Source organism: Phascolarctos cinereus, unplaced genomic scaffold (genome assembly GCF_003287225.1).
Source record: "Phascolarctos cinereus isolate Bilbo 61053 unplaced genomic scaffold, phaCin_HiC Scaffold_1;HRSCAF=81, whole genome shotgun sequence".
Classification (NCBI taxonomy): domain Eukaryota; kingdom Metazoa; phylum Chordata; class Mammalia; order Diprotodontia; family Phascolarctidae; genus Phascolarctos; species Phascolarctos cinereus.
In genome coordinates, this window is record NW_027555514.1 from 108643700 (window position 1) to 108661812 (window position 18113).

Below are 18113 nucleotides of genomic sequence, written 5' to 3' on the forward strand. Positions count from 1 at the left end.
TTTGTTAAAATAAAAATTTAACTGCCTTTTTTTTGGTGATGGCTGTTTTCCTACTAATATAGTATAGTAAAAATATACCCCAGATATTTATGATTAATCTGTTGGATTGAAAATTGTTTGCCTCCAAAAGATTTTTGCAGACATCAGTTTGTTAGTTTTGGTTTTCTGAGGTAGCTGTAAAATTAATTGAAAAGGTATCAGATCAGATCATTGTTTTAATGTGCAGTGTTTACTTTATGAAAATGAAACGTCTATTTCTGAATCGTTGTGAATGCATATTGAGGTTATATTTTGTAAGAAGTGTGCACTTTTGTAGAAGAAAAACATTTTGGTCTTCTATTTCTTGACTGGTAATTTAATCCTAAAGCCACTCCATACTGATTATGGCCAGTCTTATCAGAATCTCACATTTTAATGAAAATGTTATGTCCCAGACCTTATAAGTCTAACTATGTGGGATGTGGTAAGGTGCTCAGAAGCTCATATATAAACTGCTAGAGCTTTGGAGAAACATCATCAAAAGTCCTGCAGAAATTTTTTCTAGAAATTTATACAAAGTATGCATGCAGAAAACTACATTGTAGAAACAGCAAAGCACTATAATTCACAAGCTAAGTTAATAGATGCCCCTGTTGGCATCTGTACACAGCTAAAGTTTTCCATTACCAGGATAGAATTAAAGGCTCTCTTTCTAGTTGAGAGGCCTGCCTGCCTGCCTACAAGTTGGCCTACCAAAGAAGACTCATAAAGTACAGTTGCTATCTTTAATTTCACTTCTGGGTAACTACATGAGCTCAAGCTCCAGACAAAATAGAAAGTTTGCATTACAAAGTGCAAAGAATATCTAATTGTTTCCATGTCTTCCAAGCTTAGATTTTTATCTTACTTAAGTATTTAATCATTATTATCTACACAGAAGTAGTGCTCTTTTGGCATTTAATGGTGAGATTCCTTCCCTAATCATTCTCAAAGTGTTCCTGAAAGTATCTAGAAAATAATTGTCAGGGAGTAAGTAGAGTATAGACTTGGGCAAACCATTTAACCTTTCTGGCCCTCAGTTTCCATGTCTGTAAAATGAAGGGGATTAGATTAGATATCCAAGGTCCCTTCTTACTCCTTTGATCCTGTGAACAGAAGTCTGTAGGATTAAAAGCTGGCTTCTGGCAGAGGACAAAGTATACTTCATGAAACCTTGGAAGAATATTTTGGGCAGGAGATTTACTGAGCCGATTAAGATGGATTAAAATTGAATTTTGAGTTAGAAGGAAGGAAAAATGCCAGGTAAAACTACAAAAACTGAAATTCTAAAGCAGTGGTGTCAGACTCAAATGAAAACAGCGCCACTAATCCATACATAAGGATCCCTGTGGGCCCCATAGTGACCTAATTTTAAAATGCAGTATCTTGTAAATAAATAAATAAAACATAGTATGTATTATGTTTTATTGTATTTTTATGCATTTTGTTAAATATTTCTCAATTACATTTCAATATGGTTCAACTTGCGCTCCAGAGTGTTGTGGGCTGAATGAGGCCACAGGACTCCATCTTTAACACCTCTGCTGTAAAGGACAATATGTATGTATCATATAAAGACAAAACAGAGTTAGAAATGACATTCTCAGGTAAAAACAATATGGCAGCTGTTGGAGGGGGAGAATACTTCTGGATGAAGGTGTCTATATCATTACAGATAGGTAACAGAAACTATTGATACATGCAGTAGTACAAGAAAGTAAATTACAGTCTTTGTCCCCTACTATTAATGGAACCTGGTTGTTCTTTCTCTTACTTTATCAGAGTCCCACAATTTTAAATTATTTAGTTTTGCACTTAAGTATTAGGAGAATTTGCTTTTGTTGGACCTGATTCCTTAGGTCATATTTGTTGTATAACATAGGTATCCAGGAATCTTTAGCTTCATTCCTAGAAAGTGTTGGTATTTTTTGGTATCAATTGATATTGTTCTTTAAAAGAATCCTGTATTATTTTATAAATGTCATTCTTCAACCTTTTCCATTAGATCTCTTTTGTTTATCAGGTTTTCCTGAATCTGGTTATTTTAAAACTACAGATACGACCTTTCTTATATTCTTCCTATTCTGAAGTCATATTAAGAGATTGCATTTAGATATTTGGTTTTGGTTAAATGCATAGAGCAAGCATTATTCATTCATCTGGACATCATATGGCCATTAAGGGTCCGTCATGATGTAGCCTCCTTCAAAAATCCTGCGCTTCAGCTGAACAGAACCACTTACTGTTCCCCAAGTACATATTGTATTTACTCTCCTTCAGACCTTTCTTTATTCATTCTCCTGCCTCTATTTTGAGTACCTTTCTTCTCCCACTCCACCTATCCAATATTTACCTTTAAGTAAATTGAAAGTGTAAATATCTCCATGAAATTTTTTTCCTGCTTCTGCCTAACAAAGTAATTTTTCCCTCCCGAATTAATTACCTTGGCACTCTGCATTTATTGCATTTTCACATTATGCCTTATAGTTATGGACATATATCTTCTTTCCTCCTGGATGGCAAGCTCCAAGGGGTCAGAAGCTGTCCCTTTGTTCTTTGTTGTTGGTTTTTTGTTTTTAAAAACTTCTGCCATAGTGTCTTGGAAATTATCACCTTTACACATTGTAGGTACTGATTTTTTAGGGGGGAGGAGAAGGGTATAATGCTAAAGGAGTTTCTCATTTGTGGGCTTACAGGAGACAGACTTCTTAAAATTCAGATGCTAATGGAATTGACTTATTGAAAATAATAAATGTAATAATGAGTGGTTTAAAAAAAACAAACAGAAGTGGCTTTCCTAGATAGAGTCTCTATGTGAGTTGTAGTGGCAGAAAGAAAGCATATGAACTTGATAGTGAAATTAAATCAGCATTCAGAATTACTAAGGCCTTCTGGGATTGGTCTTTAGATAGGTTAGGTCAGGAATATTTCTGTGAGTGGGACTCTTTGGACTGTGAGGAAGAAGAGAGGACTTTGGACACACAACAGAGGAGTGGATATAGGGGCCAGCAAAGAAGAATTAAGTAACCTGAAAATTTGGGTTGAAGGTGCGAACTAGGAAACCTGAAGTAAAGAGTTCATCAGCATCTCAGTAGCATAAGTAACAAGACTGCCTATAGATATGGTATGGGGCTGAAAATGTAGTCCTGAGGAAAGCAAAACAGGCCTTCAAAATGGAGCTTTTACAGGATTCTCTAGGCGGTAGGATTGGAAAGCTTTTAGCTGCAAACAATGCCCTTTGTCTTCGTTGAGCATGTTTTGTAATAGTTTTTTATGTACACAACCTTTAGGTGAAGATTTTATATAACCAAGAGTATCAGCTGCATTAGCAACAGTGATAACTCCTTGATAGGAATTTTAGGTTTGTGCTTTCTCATTGAAATGTGTTTCTACTCCATAATCACTTCTATAGATCAGTCTGATGAATAGAGTCAGGAACCCTTCGCTCTGTGGACAGTACCTTATATTTGCTAAATGATCTGGTCCAAGCCATTCAGCGTTTTCTTGTTTTATGCTTTTCTTTAAGAGGAGAGCAGTGCCTCACAGGCCAGTTAAAAATTAATACCTCTAACATAATTTATACTTTTATATGTAATTTCTAACAGTATCAGTAGCTACTTTGCTATCATTATTCTGATGTTACCTTGATGTGTTAGAAGTTTTCAACTTCTGAGTTAAATCATTTGAGTCTGTGGGTAATTGCAGGCATTTCCAATTTAAAGACATAGGCTTACATACCAGCAATACATGGGAATAGTCATTTTTCACCTTGTGTCTCTCCTGCCACACACATATTTCTAAATTGCCCTCTTCTGTTGAACTATAGCAGTGACTCTCTTTATCATTCCTCTGGCAATTAATCACTACTCCATGGAATCATAGATTTAAAGCTGAAAAGAAGGGGTCTTTGAAGTCATCAAGTCCACCCTTAAACTCTCCCCCCATCCCTCACCCCCACACCCAATTTTAAATGTGACGAAAGCCCGCAGAGGATCTGTGTCACCAGAGGGAAGTCACTTATCGTCTCGGGGCCTCACTTTCCTTGTCTTTGAAAATTGAGTGTGAGCTCGATGGCTTCTAACCCTAATCTAGTGTCCTGTGATCCTTTTGTTTGCCGGCAGAGGTAGAATTTCAGAGTAGGTTCTTGGACTCCAAATCTAGAACTCTCTCCACTGTACAATACTACCTCTCAAACAGCTCTTTTATATTATGTTGAAATGTTATTTAAAGCTTGTATTTTTTAAAAAATCTTTTAATTTTGTGTCTCTTGTTTTCTTGAATAGATTGTAAGCTCTGTAAGGGCAGAAACTTTGTCTTACGTGTCTTTGTATTCTTACTCTCAGAATTTCAATAGCACCTAGCACAGGGACTTGCATGTAGTAAGGTACTCATTAAATATTGTTTTGGCTTAATTTTTTTCGCAATCTTAACACGCTATTTTCCCTCCTCCAAATTAGATTCATTCATTTGTTTACATGATGCCTAAGAATAAAAAACATAGTACATTAGAACTAAAGTGGTAATAGAAAATATTTTATTTTCACATCCATGATAATATTAGAAATTCTGAGGTGTTAAAAGCTGAAAATTTAAGTGAGTTGACCTTTATTCTGTCTTGCACCATAATACTTTTAATATGCAGAGTTCAAAATACTTGATACATTTTGTTTGTCCTTAAAACATCCCTGTGTGTAGACAGAAAGTGAGCCCAAAGTAACACTTAGGGCTCATAAATAATTAAGGAAATCCATACAATTGATCTGTGATAGAAAAAAAATTTGATTTCCATATTCCTAATTGGAGACTGAGGAACCCAGGTGATTGGGTCAGGTGAGTAAACTTCCCTTCCTTGGCATTAGGAAAAGTGCCTTAACTCTTAGGCTATTAGGGAACGATTTACTATACAGTACTTTAAAAGTGCATTCTGAGCTACTATATGACTTTATTCTTAAATATCCCATTAAGAGAAAGACAGAGCTCATATGACTTCAGCATTTTAATGCATCTGTGAGGATACTTCCTCTTCCAGGATATATCTTAACCCTTTCAGCTCTTCTCACATGTGATTTTTTTGCATATCCTCCCCTAAGGCCTCCAAAGAGGTCAGCCAATATGTTGGGAACCTTCCAAGAATCTATTGATAGTAATAAAGTACCCAGGCCATCTGTCTCTTATCTATTGTCCTTTCCAGATGAGTGGATGTATTTCATTCTCCAGTTTTGCTATTCCTGGATGATGTCTTTTACTTAGTTTCTTGCGCATAAATCAGTATTAAAACACTTAAGCATTTCTATGGTCTCATCATTGACCTTAATCCCTCCAACTAATGGTATAGATTGCTACCCATCTACCTCTCTTCCTGTTCAGTTCTTCCCTATCCCTTCCTGTGAAACTTTTGCAGGGGGTCCACTCTGAGAGACTTTCCTTACATACATGCAGGTGGAGCATATGGGTTGTCTATGTTTTGGCTGTCCCTTTCTTTCATTACTACTCTGAACATGCCTTCTTTTTTCATCATACATTTCTCTAGTATCCTTTATTTCACTTCTTCTGCACAGTTCTTTCCTTATATGTGCCATTGCATTTGGGAGACCTATAACCATCTTTTTTTTTTTTTTCAACTCATGAGCATAGATGAATGTTATAAAAACCCCAGTGAGTTCCCTTGAAATTTCCCTGCATAATATAGTTTATAGTTTTTTATAACTTTCCTGAGAAGTCTTCATTGCTAGGAAATTTCAATTGTCTTACTTGAAAAACATCTAAATTTAGTTTTACCAAGTAAAGCTTGCTTTAAAGGGCAGAATACTGTAGTTACATTACTGCACGTGACATGGCCACCAACATAATTTATAGTTAAAGTCTGTATTAGAATTATGACCCATTAAAGGGGTCTTGGTAACTGGGTTGTTGCTGACGGAAAATCCTTTTCTGGTAGTTAACAAACTCATTTTGTTCTGTAGCTCAGAATCTGCGTGTTGTAATGTGATATCCAGCTCTCTTATGTGCTCTGTCCCTCCCTCTGGTTATCTCAGTTTCTCTGTTTCCTTATTCTTCTGTTTCTTGCCTCCTTCCAGACCTAGGCCTCACATGCTCTTGGGCTTTTATATTCCATGATATTTTGACCCACTAAAAATCAATTCACAATCCACAGAATGAAAATATAATACATGGATAGTACTGACTGTGGATGGATTAGTAAGTTTTTAGATTTTAATTGCAAATAGTTGTAGATAGGTGACATGTATAAAACAAAATAAGTTTTAAAAAGCCTAGGCTTTATAAATACTTAAAACCATATAAAATCACCAATAGTGATTCATAATCAGTTTCAGAAATCCAAAGATTATTTTAACCTATAGTCAGTAGTGTCTGTGTCTGCTTTCAAAAGAATAGTGGTGTTGTCCTTTGTATTTTAGCCAGTTTATTATTATTATTGTTGTTCAAAAGGCACGCAGTTGGGCTGTGTATACTGTAACTTACCAACTAGTTGGACTATGTGGATCCCTTTTTAGAAAATAGTTTCATTTCTTAGGTACTATAATGGCAGGTTTCTATAGAAAGTTTTTGTATTGGTAGTGAATTATCACACATTTGATGGCAAATTAAAATATGCCCAGAAGACACTGGCATTCTGAGCAGATAATAGCACTACTTTGTATGATTGATAAACTCATTTGAAGAGAGTAGACAGCCTTATAGATATTATTCTAAACAGTCTTTTAGCCCTGATTCCCTTCACCCTTGAAATTAAAGGAAACACCTTTCTCCCTCCCCCCAGTAGAATGTAAGCTCTTTGAGAGCAAGGGACTTGTGGGGTTTGGGTTTTTCCTGTTTTTGTTTTTTTGTTTTTTTCAATTTTTGGTATTTGTATCCTCAGTGCCTACCACAGTGCCTGGCAGAGATTGAGGGCACTGCAAATGTTTGTTGAATTGAATTTTTTCAAATTCAATAGCGTATTGCTACTTTCTCCCTCTGAAATGCATCTCCAGTTTTACAATTGAAAAAATTTGTGATTGCTTTCTTTTTCTATTAATTGACATGGTTTTTTGTTCTTAGATCATTCTTGGCTTTTCATTTTAATGAGCTCAGAAATAAGCCTTTATGTTCAGCTTTGTAGTCTTTTGTCCTTTGTTAGAAAAGAACAGCTCAGCAGTCTGAACACCTCACAAAGTGAACCTTCATCTTCTTGTAACAGAATTGTGTTCTAAAATATTGATGACAGAAGTATAAAATTATGGAGAAGCTACACAAGAGAACTCAGTTCTCTGCCCTTTAAAGGGTTATTTTCCCCCTTTTATTTCAATGATTCTGAGCTCCTAGTCACTTAAAATCCCAACTAATTTTATCCTGTGAAAGGGCAACCCATAGTAAGTGCTTAATACCCCCCCCCAAAAAAAAATCCCTGCCCACCAAAGAAGGACATATGTTTCTAACTTCAGCTTTTTATTTTTTTTTTTTTATCTTTCATTTTTTGTTGGTAAATCTCCCAGACAACAACAGTTCTGTAGAGAGTTTAAATATGAAGGAATGGCAGGACGGGCTAAGGGCACTTCTACCCAACATTAACATCAACTTTGGTGGACTGCCCAATGCTTCTTCCCCCTCCAACGCCAACCACAGTGCACCAACGTCCAACACTGCCACCACCGACAGCCTGAATTGGGACAGCCCTGGCAGCTGGATGGACCCCGCCATCATCACAGGTAAACTCTCTTCCTCCTTCAGCTCCACTGACTACCATCATGTTGGTATTTAGCACAAGTTAAATCAGCAGCTGGAAACTTGAGTCATTGTGCAGCGGCTTCTTCAACATAGTCTTCCTTTCACAAAGCTGCAAGCGCCGTGCGGCCTTGTGGAATCTATAAGTGTTGTGCGTGCTTGGCTTGTTAGGGCTTTCTTTGTATACCCAACACTTTTCATAAGGCAGACTGCCTAGTACACTTCTGTAGGTCCAAGTAGATGTTACTTCTGACAATATGTGTGTGAAATAAAGGCACCAAATGGGCTGACTTGTTCTGTTTTAAAAGGGACATACTCCACTTGTTTATAAAGCTCTCTTTTATAAGGCTGTTCCATTTACTTATCTATCCCTGTTAGAAAGGGAAAAGTACTATTGAGAAATCTCTCCGTAGAATTACTGGAAATCAGTTCTGTCCCTCTGTCTTCACAGAAGATCAGGGACTAGACCCTATATTTGGAGGGGAAGGCATGGGCTTTTTAGACCAATGTGGGTATCCTCAAAAAAGACTTGGTCATAGGGGAGGAGGAAGCAAAAGGTTTTAAGGTTTGTTTGGGGAAGGAGAATATGGTGTAATATGAGTGTATACTTGTATAAACTAATCACGTTTTCTGCTTGTTAGGTTAGCTTCATGTTTCTGCATAAACTCAACAATTCTTTCCCTTTTTCTTTCCTTGTCAGGTATCCCAGCATCAACAGGAAATAATTTAGACTCTCTTCAAGATGACAATCCTCCACACTGGCTAAAATCCCTTCAGGCCCTCACAGAGATGGATGGCCCCAGTGCTGCTCCTTCACAAACCCACCACAGTAACCCCTTCAACACACAGATCCCTCTGCACAGAGCCAGCTGGAATCCTTATTCACCCCCTTCAAATCCCACCAGTTTCCATTCCCCACCCCCAGGCTTTCAGACCGCCTTCAGACCACCCAGCAAAACCCCGACAGATTTACTACAGAGTTCGGCACTGGACCGCCATTAGGGAAGGAGAAAAAACCATTAGAAATGCAGGAATTGCCCCGCCCTGTCTCCTCCCTCTCAACTTACCCACAGTACCCTTCTCATAACTTTCTTTCTGAAGAATCCAGTTCCTGATCAACTCTTTTTTCCCTTTCCTCCCACCCCCAGATGCAATGCGATCACAGGGTCATTACCATCTTTTTTTGTCATAAGAGTTTTTGCTGATCCAGTGTTTAACCAACACTGTTGATTATTTCCTAAAATGCCTTTTAAGGAGGAAAGAGAGAGAGAGAGAGAGAGAGAGAGAGAGAGAGAGAGAGATTGAGATTAAAGGGCAGTCTCGATACTTAGAAAATTACTGTTTGTCTTTTGCACATAATAATAACATTTTCTGCATAGCAGAAAATGACGATTAATCTATAGAGAAGGTCATGTAAATGAGTAAATGCAGAATCAACTGCAGTTTCAAAACCAAATTAATTTAAATGAGATTGCTGAATATATGGTGGGGAACAGTGGTCTAGGCATCTGTCCTATATTCAGCATATCGCTATGCAGGGAAAATGCTTCTTTTATTTTATTTTAATATTTTTTGGGGGGGCACATTGTCAGGGGGGATTTGATTGTGTCTTTAAGCAAGAGAGTTGACATGGAAGTTGATGGAAAGACAAATTGATCTGTAGCAGTAACTGGCCTGCTGCTCAAGAGTTAATAAAGATGGGGGGAGGGGAGAATGAGATTTAAACGATTTTGGCTTTAGATTTAAAGTTTTTTAAAAAGTTTTTTTAAGTATTCAATTTAATACCTAGCATATACACAATATAATTATAAGCAACCGAAATACAAGTGGTATTTTTTTTAGTCTTTGTCTCCTCTATCAGTCTCTCTCTCTTTTTTTTCCCTTTTTTTTTTTAAGTTAAATTCACCTGACTAGGGCACTCTGGGATAGCACTGCATTGGGGCCATATGATCACCATCAGGAGCAAAACCTTTGACCTCCTCTGCCTGCAGCTTTTACTTAACCCTGTAGTTTCTGGACATTTGTGCAGTATTGAAAAAGACAGGAAAAAAGGAAGCATAAACATGGTTATAACCTGACGCTAAAACTAAAAACAAGGAAATGTACCTCTTTCTTCAGAATTAAAACTAAAATCTTAAATAAAACACAAAACTTGATGATCTTTGGGTTTTTTTTCCATTTTTGTTTATATTTAACATGGGTTTCAAACAATTGTGATGATCAGTCAAGTGTTGATTTATATTTCCATTTGTTAGAATGGGGATTAAATCTTCAGCATGTAAAGCAATTATGAGATCAAGAAATTAAAGAAGACCATTTGGGCAGGGGCTCAGTTCTTGTTATTCCTCCTTGGAAATCAACATATCTGACCATCAAGATCTTCAGCAACTTTAAGCAGAAATCATCCATCCTTACTACTGAGGTCATGTAGAGAACCCTCAAATACCAAATCACCCACTTGTATCACTGAGTGTTTGGTGGGACAAATAATGTCATACCATTGAACAAGATGATATTAGGCAGAACTCAGGTGTTCCTGATACCAGGAAGGAATCTGCCTGGTTTCTGTCTAGCTGTGGATTAGCTAGAGAAATTCAGATCTCTCGCTGTTGCACTTTCAGCCTTGTGCCCCATTAAAAAGGATATTTACAGCTTGGATATCATTGCACAGATCTTCAAAATCATAGCTCCATCCTGTGACACATTAGAGGGTGGAATTGACTACCTGACCTTGGTTTCCTTTTATATTTGTATTGTACTTTTTCTATAATGTTTGATCTTGCCCTCAAGAGTATTCTGAGACATGGAGTTTGAATACCTTGCGTATGGAAAATATTAATCTAAATTAAAACTTTGTCATCATAGATTTGCTTTGGTCCAGTGAAAAATGTGATACAGTTGTGAACTTGTTTACTTTGTTTTTTAAACCAACACAAAACTATATTGGAATCAGATACTTGTAAAATGTATTCATGCTGTTAAGGTGCCAACTGGGCCTTGGGTAAATCAGTGAAATTGTTGCCTCTTTCTGTAAAATGAGTTAGCCCTACCTCTCTGTGATATTAAGATTTAAGAAACTAACACTTGAAAATACAGACTGCTAAATGTGCTGCCACATGTTTTCTGGGCTTCCAGAAAACAGGCTTTCAGCACCAATGTTTGTTTTGACACTGAAAACTATAATGCATGTAAGATGAACAAGCTTTTTAAAGTCTAATTCAGGGCATCCTGTGGTGGTTCAATGCTAGTCAGATTTGTATCCTAATTCAGATGAAGTACCTTCAGTTATCCAAGTGAGAGCTGAGTTTGTTAGTATAGACACTTAAATATTGAATCACTGAAGCCATCATTGTCTTTCTACCCATATACTTTTATCCAGTTCCAGTGGCATGGGGGTACTAAACAAATAAGAGTAAAGAATGTTTTCTTCACCCACATGAGGCAGTCAAGAGAAATTGTCTTCAAAGGCATAACTCCTTGGAAAGTTTTGTCAATGCTTCCCAAGTCAGTGGGTGTGATTTGAAGTAGTTCTTATATGTATCTGTGATTTAATCATTCATCCACTGATGCAGATGGCCAGCTTGCCTGTAACTTTGTGGAAGGTTACCTGGGGGATTGCGAGAAGTCATTTGCCCAGGGTCACCCAGCTTGTTTGTGCAGAGGCATGTGGAGGACTGAAACCCAGGTCATCTTTACACCATGACTTCTTCTAGAAGGGACTGTTTGAGGTGATTATTTCTGGCAATCGATAGTACCTACATCACTTGGAATTTCATTTCTAAGAACTGTGAGGAAAATCGTTACCCTAAATATCCAGGACAGTCCTAATGATAACTAGGCCTTGACCTTTTTTGGATTATAGGTCCAGAGGTGGATATTTTCACAAGAATCTGTATGGGTAAATGGTTTGTTAGCAGGCATATGTTTGTACTCTTTTAACCCTTTCTACCTCCTACAGCTTCCTTTACCAATAATCTATAAAGGGAAGCAGGTGCATGATAAATAGAGATTTTTGTGGGCTGAATAATTTTAAAAACTATTTCCAGGACTTAGCTAATAGATGCTCAAATTATAGACATTTTAAAAGAAACAACTAGCCACTTATTAATTTTGTTCAAATAAAAATCGACAACATGTTTTTAAAAATTCCTTGTACATCTGGTCCTGCACTGTGTCTTTCTATCTTGAATTTTTCTGTACCACTAACATCTGCTTATAGTCACTCTCCACAGTACAAGGTAGATGAAGGAAGTGGTCAGGAATGATTGAATAGTAGAGGTCCAATTAATTGATCTTTCAACTTCATCTCTTGCCTATATGGTTTTTATTATTTGTACTCCCTCGCCTCCCTTTTTTTGAAATGTACCAAATGCTTTCTGGTTTCTTTTCATACAGTCATCATAAGGTAAGTATAAAACATAAACTAATCTCATAAGCATTTCCAACTAAAAAGTGATGGAGACTGAGAATGGAATGATTTCCTTTTTTACCCAAAAACCATACCATGAGTTAAAGGGAGAGTGGGAAATAGATTTCTTGACAATACCTCATATAGTCTACTGATTAGGTTTTTGCATTGGCCTAGATGTCCCTTTTTTAAAAGCCTGTGCCTTTTTTCTCTTCCATTAATTTTTCTTTTCTTTTACATGACTGCATAGAGAGGTAACTGTGTAGGAAGAATTAAGTCTGAAATGGAGCTTTTAAGTGACAGATTATTGGTATGGATGGGCATTGCAGATTAATGTTTATGTTTCTTTGCTTCTTCTACCCCAAAGAATATCAGCTATCAATTTGGCTTGTATAATATCAAACTCTAGCTGAAAACAATACGTACTCATTAACGTTTTTTGGGTTTTTCTTAGCTAATATTCATTGAATACAAATTATTTTCAGCAGATTGTAGTGGAACTGGAGAATGCCAATGGAAATAGATGTGGTTCCTGCCTTCAAATTAATGATCCAATTAATAGTTTGTATTTATAAAGATTTTTAAGGTTTGCAAAGCAGTTTGTATATATTATTTAATGATCCAAAGGGAGACAGAATACTTGAAAAGTACCTCACACAAAACAGAAAAATATAGTTGTAACTAAGCATGTGAGAGGATTTTTAAGATTTCCCACCTGCATGTGAAAAACAGCTATCTCAAACTTTGTAAAGATTATTTCTTTGATCAGTGCATGCAAATGATGTGTGCACACGTCTTGCTGGATGAGTGAGAAAGATCATGTGCCTTTAAAACTAAAATCACAAAGCAAAGAAGTTGTGTTCTTGCACTGTTATCTACCTTTCAGCCATATTTATTGCCTCTAAAGATTGATTTAGGTATGTACTCTGGTCTGACAGCATTAAAAAAAATTTTATTATGAATTAAACAATGAACATTTTTAATAGAAGAGCCAAACAATTACAATTTAGGAAACTGAACTGTTATGTACAGTTTTTTTAGTGAACATTAAATTTAACATGGTAGTAACAAAATTGCCCCCTTTTTTGTGTCCCCCTTCTGAACTTCAATGTATTTTTTAAAAAGTTGCATTAATTCTCTCTTAAAAGTATCACCATCACTATTACCAGCAATCTAGTACTAGCAAACTCTCCCTCTCCTTCCTTCCCCTTGTGCCCTTCAATAACATGTCCACTGTCATGTTCTGTTAAAGTTATGGTCATTTTGGTACATAAGAATAATGTGCCTTGATTTTTAGGTCACTTTGCAAAGGCAGCACTTACGTTCTCTCCGGTAATGTAAAAATACTGACTTGCCTTTGAAAGCAATAGATAATTTTTTATCATTGGCAGTATTTACTCATCATCCTTGAAGAGGAACCAAGTTTTCAGTCAATGACTAAAATCTGGTTTAGTGCTAATTTTGGGAAAAGCAGTGAGAATGTCTGTAGAAAATGTTCACCGAGTTCCAAGCAGCATCCAAACAAATGTGTTACGCCTTGGTGCTTGCCATAAAAATGGTCAAGATCTAGACACTGTACGTAGTCAGAGTTTCCTTGCAACGTCTGCCTGTGCCAGTGACTCTCAAATGGAGCTATTGTTAGCCACCTACAAAATCAGTGGCTCGGTCTGCTGGTGGGGATTTTCTGCATTGATTATATACAGAAGGATTCGTTGTTAGGAGCTTTTGTGAAGAATATAAATTTTGAGCAGTTTTGGCTGTTTTAAGTTGAGGGAGGAAATGTAAAGGTGCTGATGTAGACATGGAACAAGGTGGAGGTGAAGGACCAAATTTGGCAAGAGAGATGGGCTCCTGTTGAGCTGTAGCAATGGAGGCATTTGTAATAGTGAGGCATATCTGGCAGAAGTGCTTGAAGCATAGGCAGTGATGTAGGAGTGGCAGTCTGAATCAAAAAAAGATTAGAAGCGTGATCGAAACTACTTTTTAAAAGATTGCAATTATATATAAGAAGAAGAATAGTCAAGAATAGCATGGAGGTAAGTATCCTGACTAGAAGGCTATGGGAACAGTTCGGGTGATATGTTGACTAATCTACATAGTGGCCTTAGAAGGAACGGATTTAAGAGGGCTCGTGGAGGAAACAGGCAAGATTTATTGATGAATTAGGAGAAAGCTTTTTTTTTTTAAATTACTTCATGGCTTTGAACCTGAAAAATCAAGACTAGTGAAAGTACTTATGAGAAGGGGTAATGGATTTTCTTAGGAAAGTGAAAAACTCTTTCATGTTTTATAGGACATTCACATGAAAGGTGATCTGTTCTGTGGACGGGAAATAAAGAAGTGGAGATGCTGTGAGATGAGGGCTGGAATTAAAGATTTGGGAGCCTCCCTGCCTAAAGGAGGTAATTGAAGCCACAAGAGTACAGAAGGAAGTACATTTAGATGACATGAATGTTGGACCCAAGACAGCCCTGACAAACAGTTCGTGGGGTGGGTGGGGGGAAGCAAAAGGAGGAAGTAAAGGAAACTACAGTTACTATTAAGGAAGACTAGGTTACTAATGATAAAGAAGAGGTCCAGTCAATGGTTAAAGATAATAGAGAATTGAAAAGATACGGAGTCGAGGAGAAATCTGACCTTAAGGTAATTTCAATGCAGTATTAGAAATAGGAACCAGATGGAAGGAAAGTACTGTAAGATCTTTGAGTTCAACACTGATTTTTTTTTTTTGGTCTTCTCTGTGCTCCTAGTAGGCTCTTTATAAATATTTTGTCAAATTGATGACGAGGAAATGGAGGCTACTACAGATTTATCCATTTAAAAAATTGGTCCACCAAAAAAGGGAGAGGGGAATAGTAACTGGAAAAAGGAGTTAAGCTCATAATGACTTTGCCATTACTTTGAGACCTGGGTGAATTTTTAAAGGTAGAAGGAAGAAAAATGCTAAGGATGAAATCGGTGTGGGAAGTAAGGTATTTTAAGTGTAGTGGGCTTATAAGAAAAGTTGCTCATGGATTGCAAACTATAGAGAGATCACCTCGGAGTTAACCAGTTAAAGCTTTCTTTCTATTTGGCATAGCAGTGGTAATACCAGAACTTTGTTAAGGATGAACTTGGTTGTGAGTCTTTCCTGCTGATAAATTATATTGCCTCTACCAAGCAAAATTACCAAATATTTTTTTCTTTAAACTTTTCTGTTCAGTTGTGCCCAATTTTTTTTTTCCTTCTACATCTATGTATGTGTGTTGGGAGCGGGGGAGGGTTGTATTTTTGGTGTTTGCAGTAAATTTTTCAGATTTTTTTTCTAAGTAGTGGTGGTAATGAGTTCCTTCTCTCATAGTCCCATTCTCTTCATGGCACTTCTGCTCTCCTGTAGTTAAAAAAAAAATAGGAGGAATATTAACATCTCTTCTCCTTTAAATAAGTCTTATCCCGTTCCATTTTGGAAGTAAGAGCTAAAAAGGGCTACACTGGGGTTTAAAGAAATCCCTTAGTTGTGGTCATTTTAAGAATGACTGTGATTCCAAGTAGGGATGGGAGTGGGACGTGTATGTGTTATCCTATTTTACCCACAAGTTGCAAGTATGTCTAACAGCCTTTTGGCAAACATGATGATACTGGGTACCTCAGAAGAGTAGTCTTGGACTAAAAAACAAGTAATAAGAAATATAGATATGCTTCGATTTTTAGAAGGAATGCATTCCTAAGTGGTTATAAAAGTAAGTACTGTACAGGGGGCACATGCAGCCGTGTGGTGCAGCCACGGGTATGCTGGTAAAGATTTAACTAGCTCACTTAAAAAACAACACCATAATACACTTTTAAGTTTAATCTGCATCATTCACATTTTCTCCATCACTCTCTTAGGTCTGGAGCCTAGCATCTCAATCAATAAAACTATATTAAATTCCTAGCATTTGCTGATTTCTGAACTGTAAATGCTTACACTAATAATTTAACAATTGGCCACTGGTTTGAAGCTGGCTCCAGGGCATCACTGAATGTACCAGATAAGTGGCACCCCAGCGGTCCCTGAAACCCTGACTAGGGATGTGGGAAGTCAGAACTTTTCATAATAATACTAAGATGTTTTAATTTCTAATATCGTAAATATTGGTCACTATAAAGCACATAAAAGTTTTATGGGGTGGGGGTTCTCAGTAATTTATGAGTGTAAAGGGGTCCTGAGAATCAGAAGTTTGAGAACTTAGGGTATAGTGACAATGGTAGTTCTGCATAAGTGAAGAAATCCAGCATAGTGTGTAGTAGGAAAAGCACTGAACTTGAAACTGAATTTGGGGCCTCCCTCTGCCACTGACAGTGTAGGATCTTGGGTAATGTCTTTAACTTCTTTGGTCTCCATTTCCTTTGTGTAGAATGAAGAGATTGAACCAGATCTCTCAAATTCTTTCTAGCTCTAATATTTTATGATACTGTGATCCCTGAGTATTCATAAGGAAGGTGGTGGTAGGGAGCCTGGGATTATAGCTTTAGAGCTAAAAGGGGCAATCTAATCCAAACTCTTCATTTTGAGGCCTGTGGAAGTTAAGTGACTTACCCAAGGTCTGACAGGCAGAGATGAGATTTGATTCCAGAGCCTCTGACTTAAAATCCAATATGCTTCCAGCTGTGCCATATTATCTCTCGTGGTTTCACCTGCAAAGAGAGAACTGGCCTACTTTCCCCCCATCAACTCATGCACATTTCCTCCTTCGTTCTTTTTCTTCCCTTATGCTGCCAGTCCTTAATATGTCTGACTTCACCAGTGCCTGTGCTATCTTCCAAGAACTTCATACTCTAAAATTATCCTCCTCTTTTCATCCCAATCAGAATTCTCATTTATTGAGTTTGTTCTAGCTAAGTGATCTGATTAAAGTAATTGAGACTACAGTATGAATTACTAAAAGTCATTACTCTCTTGAGTATTTTCATCCTCAAATAAAGTTACTAACTCAAATGAATCCCTAATTAATAGGCTTTGTGAAGAGACACATTTTAAAACTAGGATGGGGATCTGATACTCCTTGCCAATACCCTTAAATAAGTCTATCTCCTAACTCCACATGCATATGCACCTTAACCATTCTGCCAAACCGAAACACTTGAAGTAAACGTTGTTTAGAAGCATTCGTTCTCATGGCCACTCGGTCACCAGCATGCCTCACTTTTACAAGAATCTCAGAGGGTGGTATCTAAGCAGTGGTTGAATGATTGGCATTTATATTCTAGAGAGAATGGAAAGGTTGGATTAGATTTTTGCTGAAGCTCTGTCCAACTTGGAAATTTTAGTATTCTGTCTTTTGTGGCAGCAACAGCAACTGGGATTCCAAAGTGCCAAATAGGAAGCAACCTTTGAAATCATCTAGTCTAGTCCCCTTCCTTTGTGTCACGAGATGTCTGTGACTGACTTGCTCAAGGTCGCATATATGTTTAACAGTAGGGTGAATATTACAGTTCAGATCTTTTGGTCCCCAGTCCAGTGCTCTTTAATTTTTTTTTTCTCAAATTTTCTTTCTTAAAATTGTGAACTTGATTAACCATAATTAATATAAATATTTCCAAATACAAAGGCCAGAAAGAGGCTTGTCAGTGAAATCTTCTGTCTCTATTATGTGTAGATTTTTCTTTTTAAGGTCTATTTAAAGTTAGAAAAGGAGGATTCTCTTGTAAATTTAGCTGGGATTGTCCTATGGTTGACTAAAACTCTGGGATGGGGCTCCCATATGTATGTAATACATATATTTCACCTGATTTGCCCCTTCAGTGAGCCCACAGGGACTGTGTAGGGTAAAAGTTACCACCAGTCTTAGATGATCTACAAAAAACAGGAATACTTCTGAGGTTAAGTTGTTCTCAAGGAGAAGTTGGGCAGGGCCAGGTTGTGTGCAGTAAGGACCACATGTAAACACTGGTAAAAGATGCAAGGGGGCCATTGAGGTATTCTTGGTCGATGAGTAGTCCCTAT

At 37.2% G+C, this 18113-nt stretch overlaps 1 protein-coding gene across 2 annotated transcripts in view; it reads left to right on the forward strand.

Annotated features, from left to right (window-relative positions):
* The window catches only part of CNOT4 (CCR4-NOT transcription complex subunit 4), a 177990-nt gene extending 168094 nt beyond the window's left edge, over positions 1–9896 (forward strand). Inside the window, exons 11-12 of one of the 2 annotated variants that reach the window (XM_021002358.2) lie at positions 7512–7724; positions 8441–9896. In XM_021002358.2, coding sequence (XP_020858017.2) covers positions 7512–7724; positions 8441–8742 — 515 coding nt within the window. In that variant the 3' untranslated portion in view covers positions 8743–9896. The remainder of the gene's footprint in view (positions 1–7511; positions 7725–8440) is intronic. The other variant, XM_021002359.2, reaches the window with a different exon arrangement.
* The last annotated feature ends 8217 nt before the right edge of the window (positions 9897–18113 follow it).